Source organism: Mobula birostris, chromosome 13 (genome assembly GCF_030028105.1).
Source record: "Mobula birostris isolate sMobBir1 chromosome 13, sMobBir1.hap1, whole genome shotgun sequence".
Classification (NCBI taxonomy): Eukaryota; Metazoa; Chordata; class Chondrichthyes; order Myliobatiformes; family Myliobatidae; genus Mobula; species Mobula birostris.
The window spans coordinates 5,095,625-5,116,341 of record NC_092382.1 but is presented as its reverse complement, the minus strand read 5'-3'; the positions used below and the strand labels follow the sequence as shown (position 1 = coordinate 5,116,341).

Genomic DNA, 20,717 nt, shown 5'->3' with positions numbered 1-20,717 from the left:
TAAAGTTGTTCCTGCAGTGCAGTTGACAACTAAGCCAACCACTGACGACCCACAGATGGATTTTAACATTTATCGCAATAACTCAAAGTATGGCTAAAAAGCCTGCCAATGCAGACCGTTCTGCGCAGCATGATTCTGATACCCATGATAGCCAAAGTTGGGATTCAGGTTATGATGACTTAAAACAGAGATCATCTTCCTCTTTCCGTTCTGCTCCACGGAACCAGACCCAGTGCTAGAGACCGGATCGCCGTGGTCGTCCTGTGTCAGGTCATCCCCCTCAACAGCATCCAAAACAAGATAACGATTACTGAGGAGGATGGCCACAGGGGTGCTCTCTACTATCTGAGCTCTTCCCATCCCTTCCCTGACAGTCACCCACTTATCGATCTCCTGCTCATGTTCCATTATAAGCTGTAGGTCATCAAGCTGCAGCTCCAGATCCCTAACACGTTCTCTCATCAGCTGCATCTCGCACACCGGGCGCAGATATGGCCGTCTGGGAGACGGGTAGATTCCCGGGATTCCCACATCTTACACCCAGAGCAAAGTACTAACCCTGCAGACATGCTCTTGTACATGCCTATATGCTCAGTAAACATGTTCACTGCTTAATCCCCAGAGGAGAGAATGAGATGGGAAATGTCCAAATATGCTGATAACACAGAAGCAAAGGAAGGAAATTTAATGATAACATTCTGGTTTTGCATCAAGTAATTCAAAAGGCAGATTGTATTTTGGCCTTCACTGCACAGGGAGTGGAGATTATGTAATGGGCCGGTGTAGCTACCATTGTACAGGGTATTAGTGAGGCCACACCTGGAATTCTATGCACAGTTTTAATCCCCAAGCAGAAAGAAATCTTAAGAGTAGCTATGGAGCCAGCAGTGCAGTTTGACCAGTGTAATACATGGGATGCTTTACCAGCAGAGGTGAGATGATTTGGCCCTGAATTTAGAACATATTCACAAATGATAGGGTATTTGTGGAGCATCTTGATAGAGTATCTCTTCTCATCAGTCAGAGAGCGTTCAATAAGGGATGCTCATTTCAAATGGAAATGTGTGAAAATTCCTGGAAATTTATATTTTCTATTTAATTTCGCATTGTGATCAATGAGGTATCTATGTATTTGAATGTACAATCTTTGGGTTTCACTGCCCCGAAGGTGGGAAGGCCGGTTGGCTGAGTTATTCTGAGTTGCAGATAGATAATTAATTAAGGGGAGCGAGGGGAATGGACACAGGAGCTTAGATCATGCACGGTCGTCCGATCATAAGACACAGTAGGAAAAATTTTTCCTCTTCTCCGTTGTAATTGATAAGTCCCACTATTCTGAGGACGTGTTCCCCTGGTCCCCGACTGCAGGAAAAATCCTCTCCACATACTCTCTTTCTCGGCTTTTCGGTGTTCGAGAGCCTCCCTCATTTTTTTCTAAACACTACAGGATACAGGCCCAGAGACATCAAATGCTCCTCATGTGTTTAACCTGTCAGCCTTGAATCATTTTTATGAACCTCCACTGGACTCTGTCCAATTCCAGCACATTTTTCCTACACTGCTCATAATTGTCCGTGTGGTTTAACCATTGCCTTATAACATCTCAACAATATATCCTTATGGATAGACCTCTCGTAATGAATGGTAGCATCATATTTACATAACTGTAAGGTGAATGGCCAGGGTGAAGAGTAGAAGGAAAGGCTATGGGCAGTGTTTTTTTTTAACTGGAAGGAGAAATTGATATTCATGCCTTCAGGTTGGAGCTGTGCAGGTGGAGTATGATGTGTTTCTCTTCAACCCTGAGGCTGTCAAGTTGAGCAACTCCAGCCATTACTATTCTGCCATCATCCATGCTAGTGTCCCCTTTCAATCAACTTTGGTGAGCTCTTCTCGCATGCCTCCGTAGTTCCCCTCACTGCACTAATAATGATGCATCGTGTTGTACCTTTCCCCTCTCAAAGTGCAGGGTGAATTCTAACATGTTATGATCACTGGGTCCACATGGTTCCTTTACCATAAGCTCCCTAATCAAATTTGGTTCATTACACAACACCCAATCCAGAATTAACTTTTCCTAGTGGGCACAATTGCAAGCTGTTCTAAAAGGCATCTCATTGGTATTTTCCAAATTCCCTCTTTTGAGATCAAACACCAGCCTGATTTTCATAATCTCCCTCCACCCATCCCACTCGTGGACTGTTTGTTCCACTCCCATTTGGGTAGACTGCGCAGCATCCTCACCAGGACTGCCAGCCTCTGGGACAGCTACTTTCCCCAAGCAGTTAGGCTGATAAATATCTCTACCCAACTAACCCACCCTTCCACACACCAAACACCTCTATTTTATAATTTCCTGTCTGTCATCTTATGTGCAGGCACTTTATGGACATACAATCAATCCGTGCACAGTTTATAAGCTGTGGATATATGTTTTTACTGTTGTGTTTTCCTGCTGCATTGGAGCCGGAGTAATAACTATTTCGATCTCAGTTACACTTGTCTGCTGGAAATGGAATTAAACAACCTTGAATAAACATTTCAGCAGACTGCAGCGTCACATTTCTGTCTCTCAGTGTTCCTGCGGCAGAGCGCCACCTAGTGACAATGGAATCCACAAATCAGGGGCTCCTGTTATTATGGCAAATCACCACCAAGTGGCAGTGTTGTCCACAAAAGGGAGAGGTTTGCAGGGTGTAGGGGGCTGGAAGCCAACTCTGCAAGTGGATGAAGTGCCAGTCCTGCCCCAAACCACTCTCCCCACCACTAGTCAGGGTCCCAAACAGTCCTTCCACATGAGGCAACTTTTCAACATCGTGCCTGTTGGGGTCATCTGCAGTTTCCAGTTTTCCAGGTGTGGCCTCCTCGACATTAGTGAGACTCGATGTAGTCTCTGCATTCTGCACTCTGTCCTGATGAGATTCTGCAGATATTGGAGATGCAGAGTAACATACACAAAATGTTGGAGGAAGTCAGGAGGTCAGGTAGCTTCTACAGAGGGGGATAAATCAAAACAGAGATTTCCTGCCGAGACCCTTCATCGGGACTGGAACTGGGAGAAGCTGGAACAAGATGGTGTGAGGAGTGGAGAGTCCAAGCTGGTAGATGACATGTGAAGCCAGGTAAGAGTGAAGGTGAGTGGGTGGGGGAGGTGGGAGGTGGAAAATGCAAAGGAATGAAAAGAAGGAATCTGATAGGATAGAAGAACGGACCATGGGGAAAAAAGGAAGTAAAAGAGGAACCAGAGGGAGACGATCCACAGTGGAGAAGAGAGAAATGGGGAGACAGAATGGAGGAGACAGGCGTGTGGGTTTGATGAAAAGGAAGAGGTAGAAGTTAAAGATGTCGATGTTCATGCCATCGGGTTGTAAACTAACCGGATGTAATATGAGGTGTTGCTCCTTTAACCTGAGAGTGGACTCATCGAGTTAGTTAAACAATAAACCGTAAGGGAGAGTGGATTAATAATTTTCCCCTGGCATCCCTATTAAATCAATCCTCTCTCACCTTGAACCAGTGCCGTCTGGTTGTTGGTTCCACAAAAGTGGGGAAAAGGACTGCGCACGTTCCCCATTTCTGTACACTCAGGGTTTGGAACACTTGCATCATGTCAGCCTCAATCTCCTGCACTTCAAGGTGTGAAGTCCCAACCTGCCCAGCCTCTCTCCAGAACTCAGTCCCTCGAGTACCGGCACCATTCTCGTAAATCTCTCCTGCACTCATTCCAGATTGACGTCCTCTCTCCTACAGCAGAACGACCAAAACTGGATACAATAATCCAGGTGCGGATACCCTAACAATACCCTAACCCTAATGCAACCTCACTAGACTCTTCTTGAGCCATGAGATATGAGACAGAGGCTGCTCAGCCAATCGAGTCTGTTCCACCATTCCTTCGTGTCCAATTGATTCTCTCTCTCAACTCCATTCTCCTGCCTTCTCCCCATAATCCTTGAACATCCTTTTTAAATATACTCAATGACTTGGCATCTACTCCGTCCATGGCAATGAATTCCAAAGATTTACCACTCCCTGACTCAAGAAATTCCTCCTCATCTCTGCTGTCAGTGGATGCTCTATACATTGAGGCCGTGGCCTCTGGTCCCAGACCCACACAGCGTAGGGTGCATCTTCTTCATAGCCACTCTGCCGAGGCCTTTCAATATTTGATAGGTTTCAATGAGATCCCCTCTCTTTCTTCTGAACCAGTGAGTACAGGGTCAAAGATCTTAAGTTAACGCTTTCATTCCTGGAATCATTCTCGTGAACCTTCTCCGAACCCGCTCCGATATGAGCATATCTTTTTCTCAGATGGGAGGTCGGAAACTGCGTGATCTGACCAATGTGTTATAAAGCTCCAGTACCACATCCTTGCTCTTATATGCGAACATTACAGCTGTCATCCTTAATCAACTCAATCTGCAAGCAAACCTTCAGGGGCTCCTGCTCACCGACTCCCAAGTACCTATTTCTGATTTTTGTATTTTCTCCCATTTATTTTTTTCTCTCCGTCTTTATTCTTTCTACCAATTGTACATGACTGGACACTTGCATACACTGTATTTCATCTGCTACTTCGTTGTCTGTTCTCCAAACCTATCAAAGTCCTTCTGCAGACTCCAGCTTTGCTCTAAACTACCTGTCCCGTACCTATCTTTGTATCAACTGCAAAGTTCATCACCCAGGTATCAATTCCGTCATCCATATCATTCAGATTTAATGTGAAAAGATGTGGTCTCAATACTGACCCCTACGGAACACCATTAGTTAGCGACAGCAAAACAGAATTCTCCACATTATTCTGACTCTTTCTGCCTTGTCAGTCAATCTTCGACCCATACAAGCATCTTTCCTGTAATTCCATGAGCTGTGATCTTGTTCAGCAGCCTCACATGCAGCGACTTAGAGACATAGAAAACCTACAACACAGTATACAGGCCCTTCGGCCCACAAAGCTGTGCTGAACATGTCCTTGCCCTAGAATTACCTAGGCTTACCCATACTCCTCTATTTTTCTAAGCACCATGTACCTGTCCAGGAGACTCTTAAAAGACCCTATCAATTCCACCTCAACCACCGCCACTGGCAGCCCATTCCACGCATTTACTACTCTCTGCATAAATTTACCCTTGATATCTCTTCTATACCTACATCCACGCACCTTAAAACAATGCCCTCTTGTGTTAGCCATTTCAGCCCTGGGGAAAAAACCTGTCTGTCCACATGATCAATGCCTCTCCTCATCTTATACACCTCTATCAGGTCACCTCTCATCCTCTGTCACTCCAAGGAGAAAAGGCCGACTATTTACACTCAACCCCACTTAGATTAACACTACCTTGGATGGAAGGAGGAAGAGAAATAACACACATGAAAAAAAAATCACAACCTGTCAGATAAAACTTACAAGTATATATTTTCATCAAAACTGAACTGGATTCAGCACTCCATGTGTGTATCTGCAATCATGGTAAGAAATACAGACTAGAAAACTTAGATGAGAGGCAAACTGAGAAAAATGAATCATCACAATGGAAGAAAAGATTAACCAGTGGAATGAGTATGACCCTCAATGGGAGACAGCCCAATGATCTGAGCAGACGAGATGGTGACAAGGAAGCATCGAACACCTGACAGAGAGTTGGAGACCTCTTCCCTGAAACAGAGGGGTTCCTTGCAGAAATACAGGACAAGGTGGTTCACAGAAAGAAAAAAAAATCAAAAATACATATAATACAAACAAACGAGGCAATAAATGCAGCAAATGCCGAGAAACCAGACACAATCTAACACATTCCAGGATCCTCTAGCAGTTTAACTCAATCTGATTACATATGAAGGCACAATCAAGAGGCAAACATCATTCACCAAAATCTTGCTTTAAAATACAAACTCATGAATGAGCACCATAACTTCATTAAGGCACCATAAATTCAAGCCTGATCCAGTTAGGGACAGAATCTCACAATTTATAAGATAATCAATACATTATTACAGATAGGATAATCTAAAATAAACATCTGGATATAATATTACAGGTTAAACACGCAGGAACAACTCCCTCAATAGATAAAACCATTCCCACCACACACATGTTCCTCGACCAGTGGAGCACCTCACCACAGGTATTGTTTGTGTCATCAGTCAGACAAATTATTTTCTCTGTCAATCAGCTTCCAACGTTTCCACTCTGTCATTCGCTGCCACACCCCACTGCTGATTCCCTTCTCCTCATCATACGTTCTTACCCCAACCATCGTCCAGAGCCCCAAACTCGGCCCTGTGCAGACCCGCCTCTGGTTTCTGACCCTGCTCCGTTGAACATCCAACTAATGGTTTCCCATTCTGCTTTCAGTCTTTAGAGGACAGTGGTGTTTTCTAACAACCCTTTAGAAGCAGGAAAATGACCCATAATGTGGAAATGAGCCCTGAATAAGGAGGTTAACACAGCCCAGAGATGAGAGGGGTGAAGAACATCTCAGACAAAACTGCAGTCAGCTCGACTTCTTCAGTCCGCAGAAAATTCAACGGAAACCTCCTCACCCACAGAGTGGTGACTGTTTGGAACTCATCACCCTAGGGAGAGCGAGAGATGAACAACAGGGGAGGATTTAAAAGGACTGTCATGGGACAGAATCACTGGCCGGGTCCAGCCAGCCGGAGTTAACTCTCTACTGTACACTAGGTGTGTTATAAATTCACAAGGTACCGGAGACAGAGTTAAAATAGAACTGATTTATTTGTCACAGATCCAGAATATTAAACTCCAGTCCCACTAAAGGTGAATATGTAGAAGAAACTCCTCCCATGCCCAGTGACCAGGGTGCAGAACTGGGTGTGGTGAGCAACAGCAATAATTGCAGAGTTCAGCACCTACAGTCACTCTCGAAATTGCATTCAGCAACAGTGATGGACAAATATCCAGCATTCAGCTTATTGAAACTTTCTCCCCATTGTGAACCCGGTCATGTGTCAAAAGGTTAGATAACGGAGTGAATCCCTTCCCACATTCACAGCAGGTGAACGGCCTCTCCCCAGTGTGAACTCAATGATGCACATTTGTTGGAGATGGCTGAGAGAATCTCTTCCCAATGCCTGAGCAGGTGATCAGCCTCTACCCAGTGTGAACTCGCTGGTGTCTCAGTAGATTAGATGACTGAGTGAATCCCCTCCCACAGTCTGAGCAGATGAATGGCCTCTCCCCAGTGTGAACTGTCTGGTGTGCCAGTAGTTTGGATGACTCTGTGAATCCCTTCCCACATTCCGAGCAGGTGAACGGCTTCTCCCCAGTGTGAACTCGCTGATGTACCTTCAGACTGGATGAGCAAGTGAATCCCTTCCCACAGTCTGTGCAGGTGAATGGCCTCTCCCCGGTGTGAATTCGCTGGTGTCTCTGTAGGTCAGATGACCGAGTGAATCCCTTCCCACAGTCTGAGCAGGTGAACGGCCTCTCCCCCGTGTGAACTGACTGGTGTGTCAGTAGTTGAGATGCCTGAGTGAATCCCTTCCCACAGTCCAAGCAGGTGAATGGTCTCTCTCCAGTGTGAACCCTCTGATGTACCTTCAATTGGGATGACAAAGTGAATCCCTTCCCACAGTCTGAGCAGGTGAACGGCCTCTCCCCAGTGTGAAATCGCTGATGTACCTTCAGATTGGATGAGCGAACGAATCCCTTCCCGCAGTCTGAGCAGGTGAACGGCCTCTCCCCAGTGTGAACTCGTTGGTGACTCTGTAGATGGGATGACTGAGTGAATCCCTTCCCACAGTCTGGGCAGGTGAATGGCCTCTCCCCAGTGTGAAATGACCGGTGTGTCAGTAGGTGAGATGCCTGAGTGAATCCCTTCCCACAGTCTGAGCAGGTGAATGGCCTTTCTCCGGTGTGAACTCTCTGATGTACCTTCAGCTTGGATGCCTGAGAGAATCCCTTCCCACAGTCTGAGCAGGTGAATGGCCTCCCCCCAGTGTAAACTGATTGGTGTCTCAGTAGGTGAGATGCCTGAGTGAATCCCTTCCCACAGTCTGAGCAGGTGAACGGCCTCTCCCCAGTGTGAACCCTCTGATGTACCTTCAGATTGGATGAACAAGCGAATCCCTTCCTACAGACTGAGCAGGTGAACGGCTTCTCCCCAGTATGAACTCGTTGGTGACTCTGTAGGTGAGATGACCGAGTGAATCCCTTCCCACAGTCTGGGCAGGTAAATGGCCTCTCTCCAGTGTGAAATGACCAGTGTGTCTGTAGGTGAGATGACTGAGTGAATCCCTTCCCACAGTCCGAGCAGGTGAACGGCCTCTCTCCAGTGTGAACCCTCTGATGTACTTTCAGTTGGGATGACAGAGTGAATCCCTTCCCACAGTCTGAGCAGGTGAACGGCCTCTCCCCAGTGTGAACTCGCTGATGAACTTTCAGATTGGATGACTGGGTAAATCCCCTCCCACAGTCTGAGCAGGTGAACGGCCTCTCTCCAGTGTGAACACGTTGGTGACTCTGTAGATGAGATGACTGAGCGAATCCCTTCCTACAGTCTGAGCAGGTGAACGGCCTCTCCCCAGTGTGAACTCGCTGGTGAGCCATTAGGTCAGATAACCGAGTGAAACCTTCCCCACAAATTCAGCAGATGACCAGCCTCTGCTCGATGTGAACTGACCGGTGTGTCCACAGGTTGGCAGACTGACTCAATCCCTTCTCACACACAGAACAGGTGAATGGCCTTGTCCCAGTGTGAGCTTGCTGATGTACCCAAAGTTGAGATGATCGAGTGAATCCCTCCCCACAGTCTGAGCAGGAAGGATGATCGAGTGAATCCCTTGCTCCACTTCTTAAATATCTGGACAGAGACAGCAAAACTGTCGTGTTGTGTTCGAGATTCCCGTAGACAAATTCCTTGCCATTTTTAACCTGTAAAAAGATTTACAAAATCCATCAATGGGTGTAGGACAACATTTCAGATGAGATCACTTTAGTTGCCAAGGTGTGATCTGGTATCACACTGTTGCAGTGTAGTTCCTCCCAAGTTGGAGAGAGAAATCATCTTCTAACTGGGCACAGTGCTGGTATCTGGAATGACCATCAAATTCTCTGATGCTCTTCCTGTCTCTCTAAGAATGGGGCATTTCTGCCATCTCCAATCTGTGACCTGGCTCAGTTTGACTCTCTCTATTGGTATTATTCCCTGTTCCCACTGAGCTGCATGGGTTCCTGGCCCCACAGTAACTGAAACACTCTCACACAAATAGCCTTGGTTAACATGCAGCTGGGATTTTCTTGTATGTACTGTTAATTTAAAGTGCCACAGTTTTAACGCCATGTAAATATCTCCAACTCAGATGTATGGTTGGTCTGCTCAGCTGTTAGAAGGAATTAGAGTAAACATTAGTATTATTTCATGTTCTTGACACAGAGTCATAGTAAATTACAACACAGAAACAGGCCCTTTGGCCCATCTAGTTGGTGCTGAGGCTTTTCAACTCCCTACTCCCGTACCCCTAACATGCAGGTACCTATACAAACATCTTAAATGTTGAAATTCAGCTCACATGCACCATTTGTGCTCATTCCACACCCGGATGACCATCTGTGTGAAGAAGTTTCCCCTCATGTTCCCCTTAATGTCTCACCTTTCACACTTAATCCACGGCCTCTGGTTGTAGTCCCACTCAATCTCAGTGGAAGAAGCCAGCTTGCATTTACCTCACCAATAACCCTCAAAATAGTGGTATACCTCCATCAAATCTCCACTCAATCTTCTATGTTCCAAGGAATAAAGTCCTGACCTGTTCAATCTTTCCTAATAACCCAAGTCCTCCAGACCTGGCAACATCCTTGTGAATTTTCTCTAAACTCTTTCAACCTCTTTTACATCTTTCCTGTAGGTAGGTGATAAAACTGCACACAACACTCCAAATCAGGCCTCACCAATGTCTTGTACAATGTCAACAAAACATCCATCTCCTGTACTCAGTACTTTGGTTCATGAAGGCCAATATGCTAAAATCTTTCCTTCTGTCCCTATTTAACTGTGACACCACTTTCAGTGAATTATGGACATGTATTCCCAGATCCCTTTCTTCTGCAGCACTCCTCAGTGCCCTAACATTCACTGTGTAAGACCCAGGTCCTATCAAAATGCAACACCTCGCACTTGTCTCCATTAAATTCCATTTTGCATTTCTCCAGCTGGTCCAGATCAGACTGCAAGACATTATATTCTTCCTCACTGTCCACTACACCCCCAATCTTAGTGTCATCCAGAAATCTGCTGATCCAGTTAACCACACTATCATCCAGATTACTGATCTAGATGACAAACCACAACAGATCCAGCACCGATCCCTGTGGCACACCACTAGTCACAGGCCTCCAGTCAAAGAGGCAACCATCTGCTACCACACTCTGGCTTCTCCCAAAGACAGTGTCTCATCCAGTATGCTGCCTATCCTCAACCAATCTACATCTATCCAAATACTTGTATATCCATTTCCTGCAGACACATTCCAATAACTTTCCCACTACTGATGTCAGGCTCACCAACGTATAAATTCCTAGTTTATTTTTAGAGCCTTTCTTGAACAGCGGAGCATCATTGGCTGTCCTCCAATCCTCCAATCCATCACCTGTCACTAAGGACGATTTAAATATCTGTGCTTGGGCCCCGACAATTTCTGCACTTGTCTGCCGCAGGGTCCCAGGGAACAACTTGTCAGGCCCTGGGGATTTATCCACACTAATTTGCCTTAAGACAGCAAGCACCTCCACCTCTGCAATCTGTACAGGGTCCATGAAGTTGATGCTGCTTTGCCTCACTTCTATAGACTCTGTGTCCATCTCCAGAGTAAATACAGATGCAAAAAAAAATCTCTCCCATCTATTTTGTCTCCTCATGTGGATTACCATTCTGATCTTGCAGAGGATTAATTTTTTCCCTTGCAATCTTTTCACACTTAACACACCTGCAGAATCCTTGAGGATTCTCCTTCACCATGTCTGCTGGGCAACCTCATGCTTTCTTTTATTTCTTTCATAAGTGTTCACTTGAATTTCCTGTACTTCATAGTGTCATGTGTGACGCCAAGCAGAGGTACCGGACGGATGATGCTAATGAGAGAGATAAGAAAGACAATGGAGAAACATTCAAAATGCTAATAAGAGAGAAGAGAGGAATTAACAGGAAAAAAACACAATTCAGATATTGACAGACCAGTTGCTTTGAACCTGAACTGTTTGAAGTTTGATAGACAGGTGATACCCCAGCAGGGGGATAAAAGGAACAGGTTTGCTAAGGCATGACACACCAGAAACCCTGGAAAGAGCAGTGTGCCCCCACAAGTTGGTGAGTGTTTGGAGGGCCGGTTCACGGGAACTGACCAGAGGCTCACAGGGTGTAAAGGTACGATAGGTGGGAACCTGGGGTGTGTGTCCACCCTTGCCTGGGTGCCGGGTTCACCGCGGAAGAATGATCATATCCGGAACGGAGGGGTCACAGTCGGTGACCACAGTGGGATTAGAAGACATCAAAAGGTCTGCCCGAAACCAACTGCGAGACATCAAAAGGTCTGCCTGAAACCAAATTGCATCTCTCTCTCTCTCCAACGGTACTGCGAACTGCACTAAACTGAACTGAACTCTGCTTCACTTAAGACTGATCATTTTACCCCTAGACTGCGATAGAGCTTGTTTGATTCCTATTACCCTAGTTCTGTGTATGTGTGTATTATCATTGCTAACCTGTTGCATTTATATCCTTACGATTAGTGTACTGTATTACTTATTTCTTTAATAAAACTTTATTAGTTCCTAGTAATCCAGACTCCAACGAGTGTTCCATTTCTGCTGGTTTGGCAACCCAGTTACGGGGTACGTAACAATAAGTACCCCATTTGTTCCTATCTGCCTGTACCTGGTATGCGCCTCCTTTTTATTGATCTGGGAGAGGAAAGCCAAAGGGGTGATAGAGCTGCATGGTGGATGTGGGGGTAAGGGAGGGTTAAACTAAAGTTGCAGACGGAATGGGAGCCTGAATAATAGAGCAGATTGTGGAAAGGATGGAAAGCCAGGAATGAAAACGTTGAGCATGGTGCAGTGAATATGCTGAGCCCTGTATATTTCAATACAAAGAGCAGTGTAGGAAAGGCGGATGTGTTCAGGGCATGGATCAACACCTGGAATTTAGATACTAGGATCAGGCAAAGGTGTGCTTGGTAAATTGAGGCCTTCAAACAAAATTTTGTAAGTACAAAGTGGGTATGTGCTTTTCAGAATAAAAGGTAAAGATAGAAACTGTATCTCTTGGTTTTCAAGAGATATTGAGACCCTGGTGAAGCACAAAATGGAGTTGCATAACAGGGATAGGCAGGTAGGTTTTTATGGAGTATAAGAAATGCAAGAGAACACATAAGAAATAAATCAGGATGGCTAAAAGAAAGCATGAGATTCCCCTCGCAGAAAAAATGAAGGATGATCTTCAGGGATTCTGGAGATAGATTAAAAGCAAAAGGATTGTAAGGCACAAAGTTGGTCCTCTGGAAGACCGGAATGGCAATCCACGTGTGGAAGCAAAGCAGATGGGGGAGATCTTAAATATTTTTTTCCATGTCATTTACTCAAGAGATGGACAGAGTATCAATGAGAGTGTGGAAAAGCGGCATTAAAATCGTGGGCCCTGTACAGATTAAAGAAGAGGAGATGTTTGCTATCCTGAGGCAGATTAGGGTGGATAAATCTCCGGGGCATGACAAGGCGCTCCCTCGGACCCTACGGGAGGCAAGTGCAGAAATTGTCGGGGCCCTGGCAGAGATAATTAAATCATCCTTAGCGACGGGGGATTATCAGAGGATTGTAGGATAGTCAAAGTTATTTCGCTGTTCAACATAGAACATAGAAATCTACAGCATATTCCAGGCCATTCAGCCCACAATGTTGTGCCAACCATGAAATTTACTCTAGAAACTGCCTGGAATTTCCCTAGCGCATAAAACTCTATTTTTTCTAAGCTCCATGTACCTATCTAAAAGACCCTATTGTATCTGCCTTGACCACCTCTGCTGGCAGTGCATTCCACACACCCACCACTCTCTGTGTAAAAAAACTTACCCCTGCCATCCCCTCAGTACCTATTTCCAAGCAGCTTAAAACTATGCCCCTCATGTTGGCCATTTCAGCCCTGAGGAACAACCTCTGGCTATCCACACGATCAATGCCCCTCATCATCTTATCCATCTAAAAAAGGCTCCAAGCATAAACAAGGAAATTATACATTGCTTTGAGGATTTGTTAGAAGTATACAAAATTATGGGAGTATAGATGGGGTAAATGCAAGCAGCTTTTTCCACTGATGTTGGGCGGGACGACAACCAGAGGTCATGGGTAAGTGACTTCCCCATTTATACAGCACAATACAGGCCCTTCGGCCCACAATGCTGTGTCAAACATTACTTATTTTAGAAATTCCCTAGAGTTCCCCATAGCTCTGTAGTTTTCTACGCACCATGTACCTATCCAGGAGCCCCTTAAAAGACCCTATTGTATTCGGCTTCATCACAGTCCCCGGCAGCCCATTCCACGCACTCACCACTCTGTGTAAAAAAATTTACCCCTTGTGGTGATATCATGTGTCAGGACGTGACTGGACAGAGTTCTGAGCATGCGCAGAAATGAAGAATGATAGAAAAGCATGGCAGTGTAAAACGTGGTTTTGTTGCTGTTAAATAAAAGTTCAATTCTGCCAGAATATGGTTTGTTATTAGTAACCCACGGTACGTGTAAAGAACACAACACCCCTGACATCTCCTTCGTACCTGCTTCCAAGCACCTTAAAACTGTGTCCTCTCTGCAGATTTTCACTTGTTTGTGATTGGAGGTAGAACAAAGGTGATTTTCTCAACTGGTAATGTAAAAGATTTTGTTCCTTTTCTCTGAGTTCCCAATCCTTGCATTTAGACAGCTGGAGCTCAGCTCTGTCTGAGAGATCCATCGGTTCCCATTCCCTCATCAGCCGGAAGCTCCCCAGGGCCCGTGTATGGATCGTGGGGCTGAGAGAGAGGGAAGAGAGCAGGACTGTCCCGAGATTGCAGGTCACGGTGTCCGGAGATCACAGTAACTATCCTAACTACCTCCACCAAGAGTTTCTAAAGTGGTCTTCCTGTTGTTGTGGGGGTGGCAACAAGAGTCTTCTGCAATGGCTGTTTACCCGCATTCCCCTTCCTGACTCTCACCCTGTTTCCTGTGTCCTGCACCTTGGGTGTAACTCACCTCTCTTCATGTCATATCTATCACCCCCTCCGACTCCTGGATGATCCAGAATTCATCCATTTCAGGTTCGAACTCCTTAAAGTGCAAGGTTACAAGCTGCAGCTGGATGCACATCTTGTAGGTGAGGTCATCAGGGAGGTGTAAAAAATGTGGAAAAATCTTGTGCTGTGCAATTTTTTGCCCGGTGACAACGTGTGGGCACTAAATTTTATATTTTGAGCTATTCATTTTAACAGCTAGCAATCACTGTCAATAAAAACTTTGATGTCCTCTAGGTTTGATCGAATTCATCTGCACTCTCACATAATCTATGTAGCAGGCCCGTAGCGGGTAATGAAGTATTTTCTCACTACAGCTTTTGCACATTGTGATTCTCTTGCTAAATGATGCTTGAAAAAGTCAGATTTCCAAATATCACTCCATTTCTTCCCACTTTCAAATTCTCCAGCAACTTTTGCATCACCACAATACACACAGGTAACACCAGTTTCTGTATTGTACATAAATATTTCCCCTGAACCCTCCCCCAGGTGACTGACGGTGGTGAACTCAGTGATGGCAATGCCAATGAATATGAAGGGAAGGGCAGTAGTCTGTCTCATTGGAGTCTGCCACATTTGTGATGTGAAAGCTACTTGTTGCCCAGGACAAGGTGTTTGATATCATTATGTACCCAGAGAGAGTGGGACAAAACATGTTCTCACGGGTAGAAAGTCCAGAACAAGAGGGGGTAGAACAAGCAACAGACACAAAATGCTGGGGGAACTCAGCAGGCCAGGCAGCATCTATGGAAAAGAGTACTAATGCTGAGTTCCTCCAGCAATTTGTGTGTGTTGCTCGGATTTCCAGCATCTGCAGATTTTCTCTTGTTTGTGACTGGAGGCAGAACAAAGGTGATTTTCACAACAGCTGATGTAAAAGATTTTGTTCCCTTTCTCCGAGTTCCCGATCCTTGCATTTAGACAGCTGGAGCTCAGCTCTGTCTGAGAGACCCATCGGTTCCCATTCCCTCATCAGCCGGAAGCTCCCCGGGGCCCGTGTACGGATGGTGGGGCTGAGAGAGAGGGAAGAGAGCAGGACTGTCCCGGGATTGCGGGTCACGGAGTCCGGAGTCACAGCAACTACCCGAAGTCGGTGTTGAAAACGCCGCCCGGTGAGACCCCCAACCCGGAGATCCCTTCTCACCTCAACCGATCATCCGGGGCCTTTTGTGCCCCGCGCGCTGGTGAGCTCGAGCTTGGTCGGTTTAACGGCCGGGCTACTAATCACGTGACCATCCCCTCCCCCACCGCTGTCAACAGAGGAGTCACGCGCTGTGCTATTCCCATTGGTACGAAGCGATGTCAATCACTACTTCCAGCCAATAGCGGAGGTGGACCAGCCGAGAGGGCGTTACCCCCGCTGACTCCGTCTCCCGAACTTTCCGTCACGGCGGGACAACCGTCAAAGTAAATGTCCGCTTTCTGATTTATTTCCATTTCCCTCCGAGGGAAGTTGGGGCGTTTGTGAAGCGTCTCCTGCGGCCGGAGTCTGATGTGTCGCTGAGAGGTAGGAGGAGACCGCTCGGCCCGTCGGTTTGATGCCGGTTCCCCGGGGAGGGAGAGGATGAAGACGGTGAGAGAGGGGGCGGACAGGATGTTTGTCCCGGTGGGGACAGGAGGGGCTCATCTGTGGAAATGTCTGAGCCCACGGTGGTGGCGATTCACCACATTGGGGGGCAAACACCGGCAGACTGTTGCCCTGCGAGCGGGGCCAATGGTCCGGGCAAAGTGACAATTATTTGTGTTTTGTTGAGACTGTACCGGGAATATGGTGTAAAATCCCGCTCCCCACACTAACACGGGTCACACAGACCAAAGAACAAACTGCCGGAGGAACTCAGTGGGTCGGGCAGCATCTGTGGAGGGAAATGGACCGTCAACATTTCGGGCCGAGACCCTCCCTCTGGACTGAGAGTGGACGGGAAATAGTCCGAGAAAAGAGGTGAGGGGTGGGGATGGGGCAAGAGCTGGGGAGTGAGAGGTGGATCCAGGTGAGGGGGAGGTGGGAAGGTGGAAATAGTGACGGGGGTGGGAGGTGAGTGGTTGGGGCAACACGGGGCTGCAGAAGATGGAAATTAATTCCATAGAGGATTAACAAAGAGGTTAGAGAGTATTTGTTATGGAGAGTGCAATGAAGATTCACCAGACTGATGCCTGGAATGGTGGGGTCATCATATGAAGAAAGATCAAATGTGATAACCCTTTCAATTAGAGAATCGAGGACTGAGAGTTGATCACATTGAAATGCACAACATCATTACAGGCTGAACCAGGGATCCCAGTCTCTGAAAAAGGGGGTGGACTGTCCGGGACTGAGATGAGGGGAAATGTCTCCACTCCGAGGGTGGTGAATGTCTGTAAATCCCCACCACAGAGGCCGGTGAAGACTCAGTGATCATCCTCACATAAAACAGAGGCCGGCAGATGTGTGGAGACCAGAGGGATCGAGGAAATGAGGATCGGGCAGAAACATGTGGCTGAGATGGGAGAGCAGCCTTCATCTTGTTGATGGTTAGAGGGGCTGATTGGCCAACTCCAGCTGTTTCTCACTTGATGTTTCAGTGTTCCTGTCCAGTGAAGTTGGAGGAATGTGAATAGAAATGAGTGTTTATAAACATGGAGGGATTTAAATGAAACCTGCACATTTCCGGTTTGGGTCTGAATTGTGTGTTGGACCGGGATGGGAATCGAGCCTGTGACTCTGTGACCTGGGGGTGGAGGGAAAGGGACAGGGATGATTTGGAGGGAAAAAGTAAATACGTATCTGGTGTAAATATGGAATGATGTGGGTCAGACAGTGTGTGAGGGGCGAGGAGCAGAGTCACCGGTTCAGATGGGAGACCTTCCACCCGTCACCTGATCCCATGTCCTGTTCACGTTTTTCCACAGACCTGCAGCATCTACCGGTCACTGCTCTACATGTACGTGTAGCTTCATCTTTCGCCCATTCAGACAAGTCAGTGAGATCCGGATCTGTCACGTCCTGTCGTTGTGGGTGGACAATGATTTTTTCTGCAATAATTTCAGTATGTTTCCATATAACCACATAACAATTACAGCATGGAAACAGCCCATCTTGGCCCTTCTAGTCCGTGCCGAATGCTTACTCTCACCTTGTCTCAGGCCTCAGACCAATAACAACTGGGCTGAGGCCTGGGACTAGGCCTCATTCCAGTGTTTTTACCTGCTGAAGTGCAGCCAATGTTTCCGAATGTCTGACCCATTTATGTGAGAGTTAGCCTTTTCTATTTATCTGAGTATCTCATAAACGTGTAGTTTAGTTCAGCTTAACACCAGAATTTACAAAGCAACAACCCAGTCAGTCAAATAGTTCCACACAATAAAAGTAGTTTACAGTATTACATTTTTAAAATTTTTATGTTGTACTACTTATATAATTTAACTATTTAATATGTATATTCTTATTTTAAATCACAATGGTTAAAATCTATTGTTATGAATTAGGTTCTATTGCTGCCGCAGAGACAACAAATTACATGACATCTGCCAGTGCTATTAAACCTGATTCTGATAATTGGTCTGGGAGACCCATCACCGGTCACCTGATCCCAGTTACTGCAGATGGTAATGCGAGATTGAAGCCTTTTCTATTTATTTGTGTTCCTCAGTTGTGTTAAGTTTCCCTCTGTGGTTCCAAAGCAGAAGCTCAGTCTGTCTAATATTTCCACAAAATTAAAATGGGGAATTTGTTTATTCTCATCACGTACTGAGCTACAGTGAAAATCTTGCCTGACCTACCTCCACACAGATCAATACATTACAACAGTACTTTGAGCTAATATATGACAAAACAATAACTGTAACAAAGCATTATTGCTGCAGAGAAAGTGCAGTGCAGATAGACATTTGGGGCAGGGTCACGTTGAGTTACATTGTGAGGTCCAGTCCATTTTATTGGACTGGAGACCATTAATTTGGTTTACAACCACAGACAGGAAGCTGTCCATGAGCCTGGTGGTATGCTCTTTAAGGCTTTTGTATCTCTTCCCTGATGGGGTATTGGGTTTGCAGCAATAATGTCCAAAGTTGTGGGCATCTTTGAGTACACGGCCTGCTTTCCCAAGGCAGGGAAAGTGTAGGAAGAGTCCATAGAGGGGAGGCTTGTTTCTATGATGTTTCCAGATGAGACCGAAGTTCTCTGCAGTTCCTTGCAGTCATGGACAGAGCTTTAGCCATACGAAGGCGTGAAGTATCGACAAGAAGCTCAGAGACCTCGGCCTTCACCCTGACTTGTGTAGCTGGATCCTGGACTTCCTGTCAGATCTCCAGCAGGTGGTAAGAGTGGGCTCCCTCACCTCTGTCTCTCTGACTTTCAGCACACATGCCCCACAGGGTTGTCTCCTTGGCCCCCTCCTTTACTCTCTGTGCACCCATGACTTGTGTCGCCACCCACAGCACCAATCTGTTAATTAAATTTGCTGACGACACTACATTGATTGGCCTAATCCCAAATAATAACTTTCAATCGATCAAATGCTTCCTGACAAGGCTCGGTCCAAACAAACTTTTCACCCTTCTTCAGGAGATTAGTCAGAGGAAGAGCGGTATCAGCAAAGTTCTTACACAACTTACGATAATATCCAACCATTCCCAGAAACCTTCCAAGAGCCTTCTTACCAGTCTGTCACAAAAACTGTGGGTCAACTGTCTAAGAAAAATAACAAGATGGCTTGAGTGGCAAAAATAGATTGTGGTGCTTTTATTTACAAAAATAGTGGAAAAACAAAACTTGGATGTCCACATCAAAACAAGAAATTAAAAAAAAACTATATATGTATACACAGCTTGCAATTGTCACCTGTCCGGTTAACAGCCACCCTCAGACGAGACAAAAAAACAACCCAAAGCCTTGGTAACCTGAGGCTTACAACAGCTAAGCCAATCCCCCTAGACCAACCTGAAGCTAATTAACTCAATTATCTTCCATTTCACACAATCTGAAACTCTACCACCAGTTCTCACAATAAACACATAGACTTCATCACAGGATTCACCATTTCCCGGTTAAGTAACTTGTATAAACCCCAAAACTTTACCACAAGATGAGTAATTAGGTAACATAACCCTTGTCCCAGGTAAAGATGGTATCCTCCACCATCGGCACACCTGTGCAGGTTGCTGCTGCCTCTATATAAGACAGCTCTATGCAGCAGCTCTGTTTCAGACCCACTGACTGTGGAGGAGAGAGACGTCAGATTATCATGACACTTCGGCAAAACACTTACTGGAAAGATGAATATGAATAAATTCACCTGAGATAATAAAACTGTGACATAGTGTGTTTCTTTTTTTCATACCTGTTACTGCTGGGGATGAGTGTAAAATTGTGACTGTTGATTTATTGTGACGCGTGCACTCACCACAATAACAGAGGGGAATAATGTGTGTGGATGACCCTTTGAGTGTTTTACCGAGTGTGCCATGAGACATCTGTAATCAGTGACGGGCCTTCGTCACACAGTCGGAATAGGAACTTCAGAAATGGCCTGGATTTTGCCTGCACAGGAGCCAACTTGCCTTGACCTACAACACAGCCAAGATAGATCACAGAGGCATGGCCAAATTCACTCTTAGCTAAGTCAACTGTAAGGTTGGCCCTGGAAAGCCTGTCAAACAGCTTTTCTACTACAGAGATATGCTCTTCCCAAGTGTCACTCCCTGTGACTAAGTCATCAATATAGGCATCTGTGTGTCCTAACCCTTGAATTACAGAATCAATCATTCTCTGGAATGTTCCTGGAGCATATTTCATTCCAAACAGCAAAACATTGTATTCATACAACCCAGAAGGTGTCACAAATGCAGAAATTTCTCTACCTCAGTCCGTCAATGGAACACACCAATACCCTTCCAACAGATCAATCTTTGTAAGAAATTACCTTTTCCAACCTTATCGATGCAATCATCCACCCTAGGGATAGGATAGGCATCTGTTTTTGTTACTGCATTTACCTTCCTATAATCAGTGCAAAATCTAACACTATCATCAGGTTTGAGCACAATAACGCAGGGTGAGCTCCAATCTGATGTTGAAGACCTAATAATACTATTTTCCAGCATATATTCAATTTCTCGCTCAGCCACTTTACACTTTTCTACGTTCATGTGATATGGGTGTTGTTTAATCGGTTTGGCTTGACCAATATCTACGTCATGTACTTTGACCGTGGTTTGCTTGGGAACATTGGGAAATAAATCTTTAAAATTCAGAATTAATTCCTTCAGCTGTTGTTGTTGCTTTGGCTGCAGATGAGCCAACTTGTTGTCAATGTTTTCGAGAACAACCGAGTTCGTTAGCCTAACTGGGACCATGTTTGGCTTGTGAAAAGTCTCAGATGAGTCAATTGTTTCATTCTCAGGGCTGTCAGATTTATATGTTTGACAACACTCACCGATGGTGCCTGCTTGCC

The 20,717-nt window shown here is 45.7% G+C and overlaps 2 protein-coding genes across 2 annotated transcripts in view; one reads left to right on the top strand and one right to left on the bottom strand.

Annotated features, from left to right (window-relative positions):
* LOC140208253 (NACHT, LRR and PYD domains-containing protein 3-like) overlaps positions 1–20,717 on the top strand; it is a 228,195-nt gene that overhangs the window by 162,637 nt on the left and 44,841 nt on the right.
* Positions 6,347–13,922, bottom strand: LOC140208278 (uncharacterized). Its single transcript, XM_072276851.1, has 2 exons — positions 13,792–13,922; positions 6,347–8,896 (listed from the first exon to the last, which is right to left on the bottom strand). Exon 2 carries the CDS (start codon positions 8,570–8,572, stop codon positions 7,115–7,117), a length of 1,458 nt encoding a protein of 485 aa, XP_072132952.1. The 5' UTR covers positions 8,573–8,896; positions 13,792–13,922; the 3' UTR covers positions 6,347–7,114.

Excerpts from the sequence above, each read along its gene's own strand:
- LOC140208278 (XM_072276851.1), bottom strand. The coding sequence starts at position 8,572 with ATGGCTCACCAGCGAGTTCACACTGGGGAGAGGCCGTTCACCTGCTCA.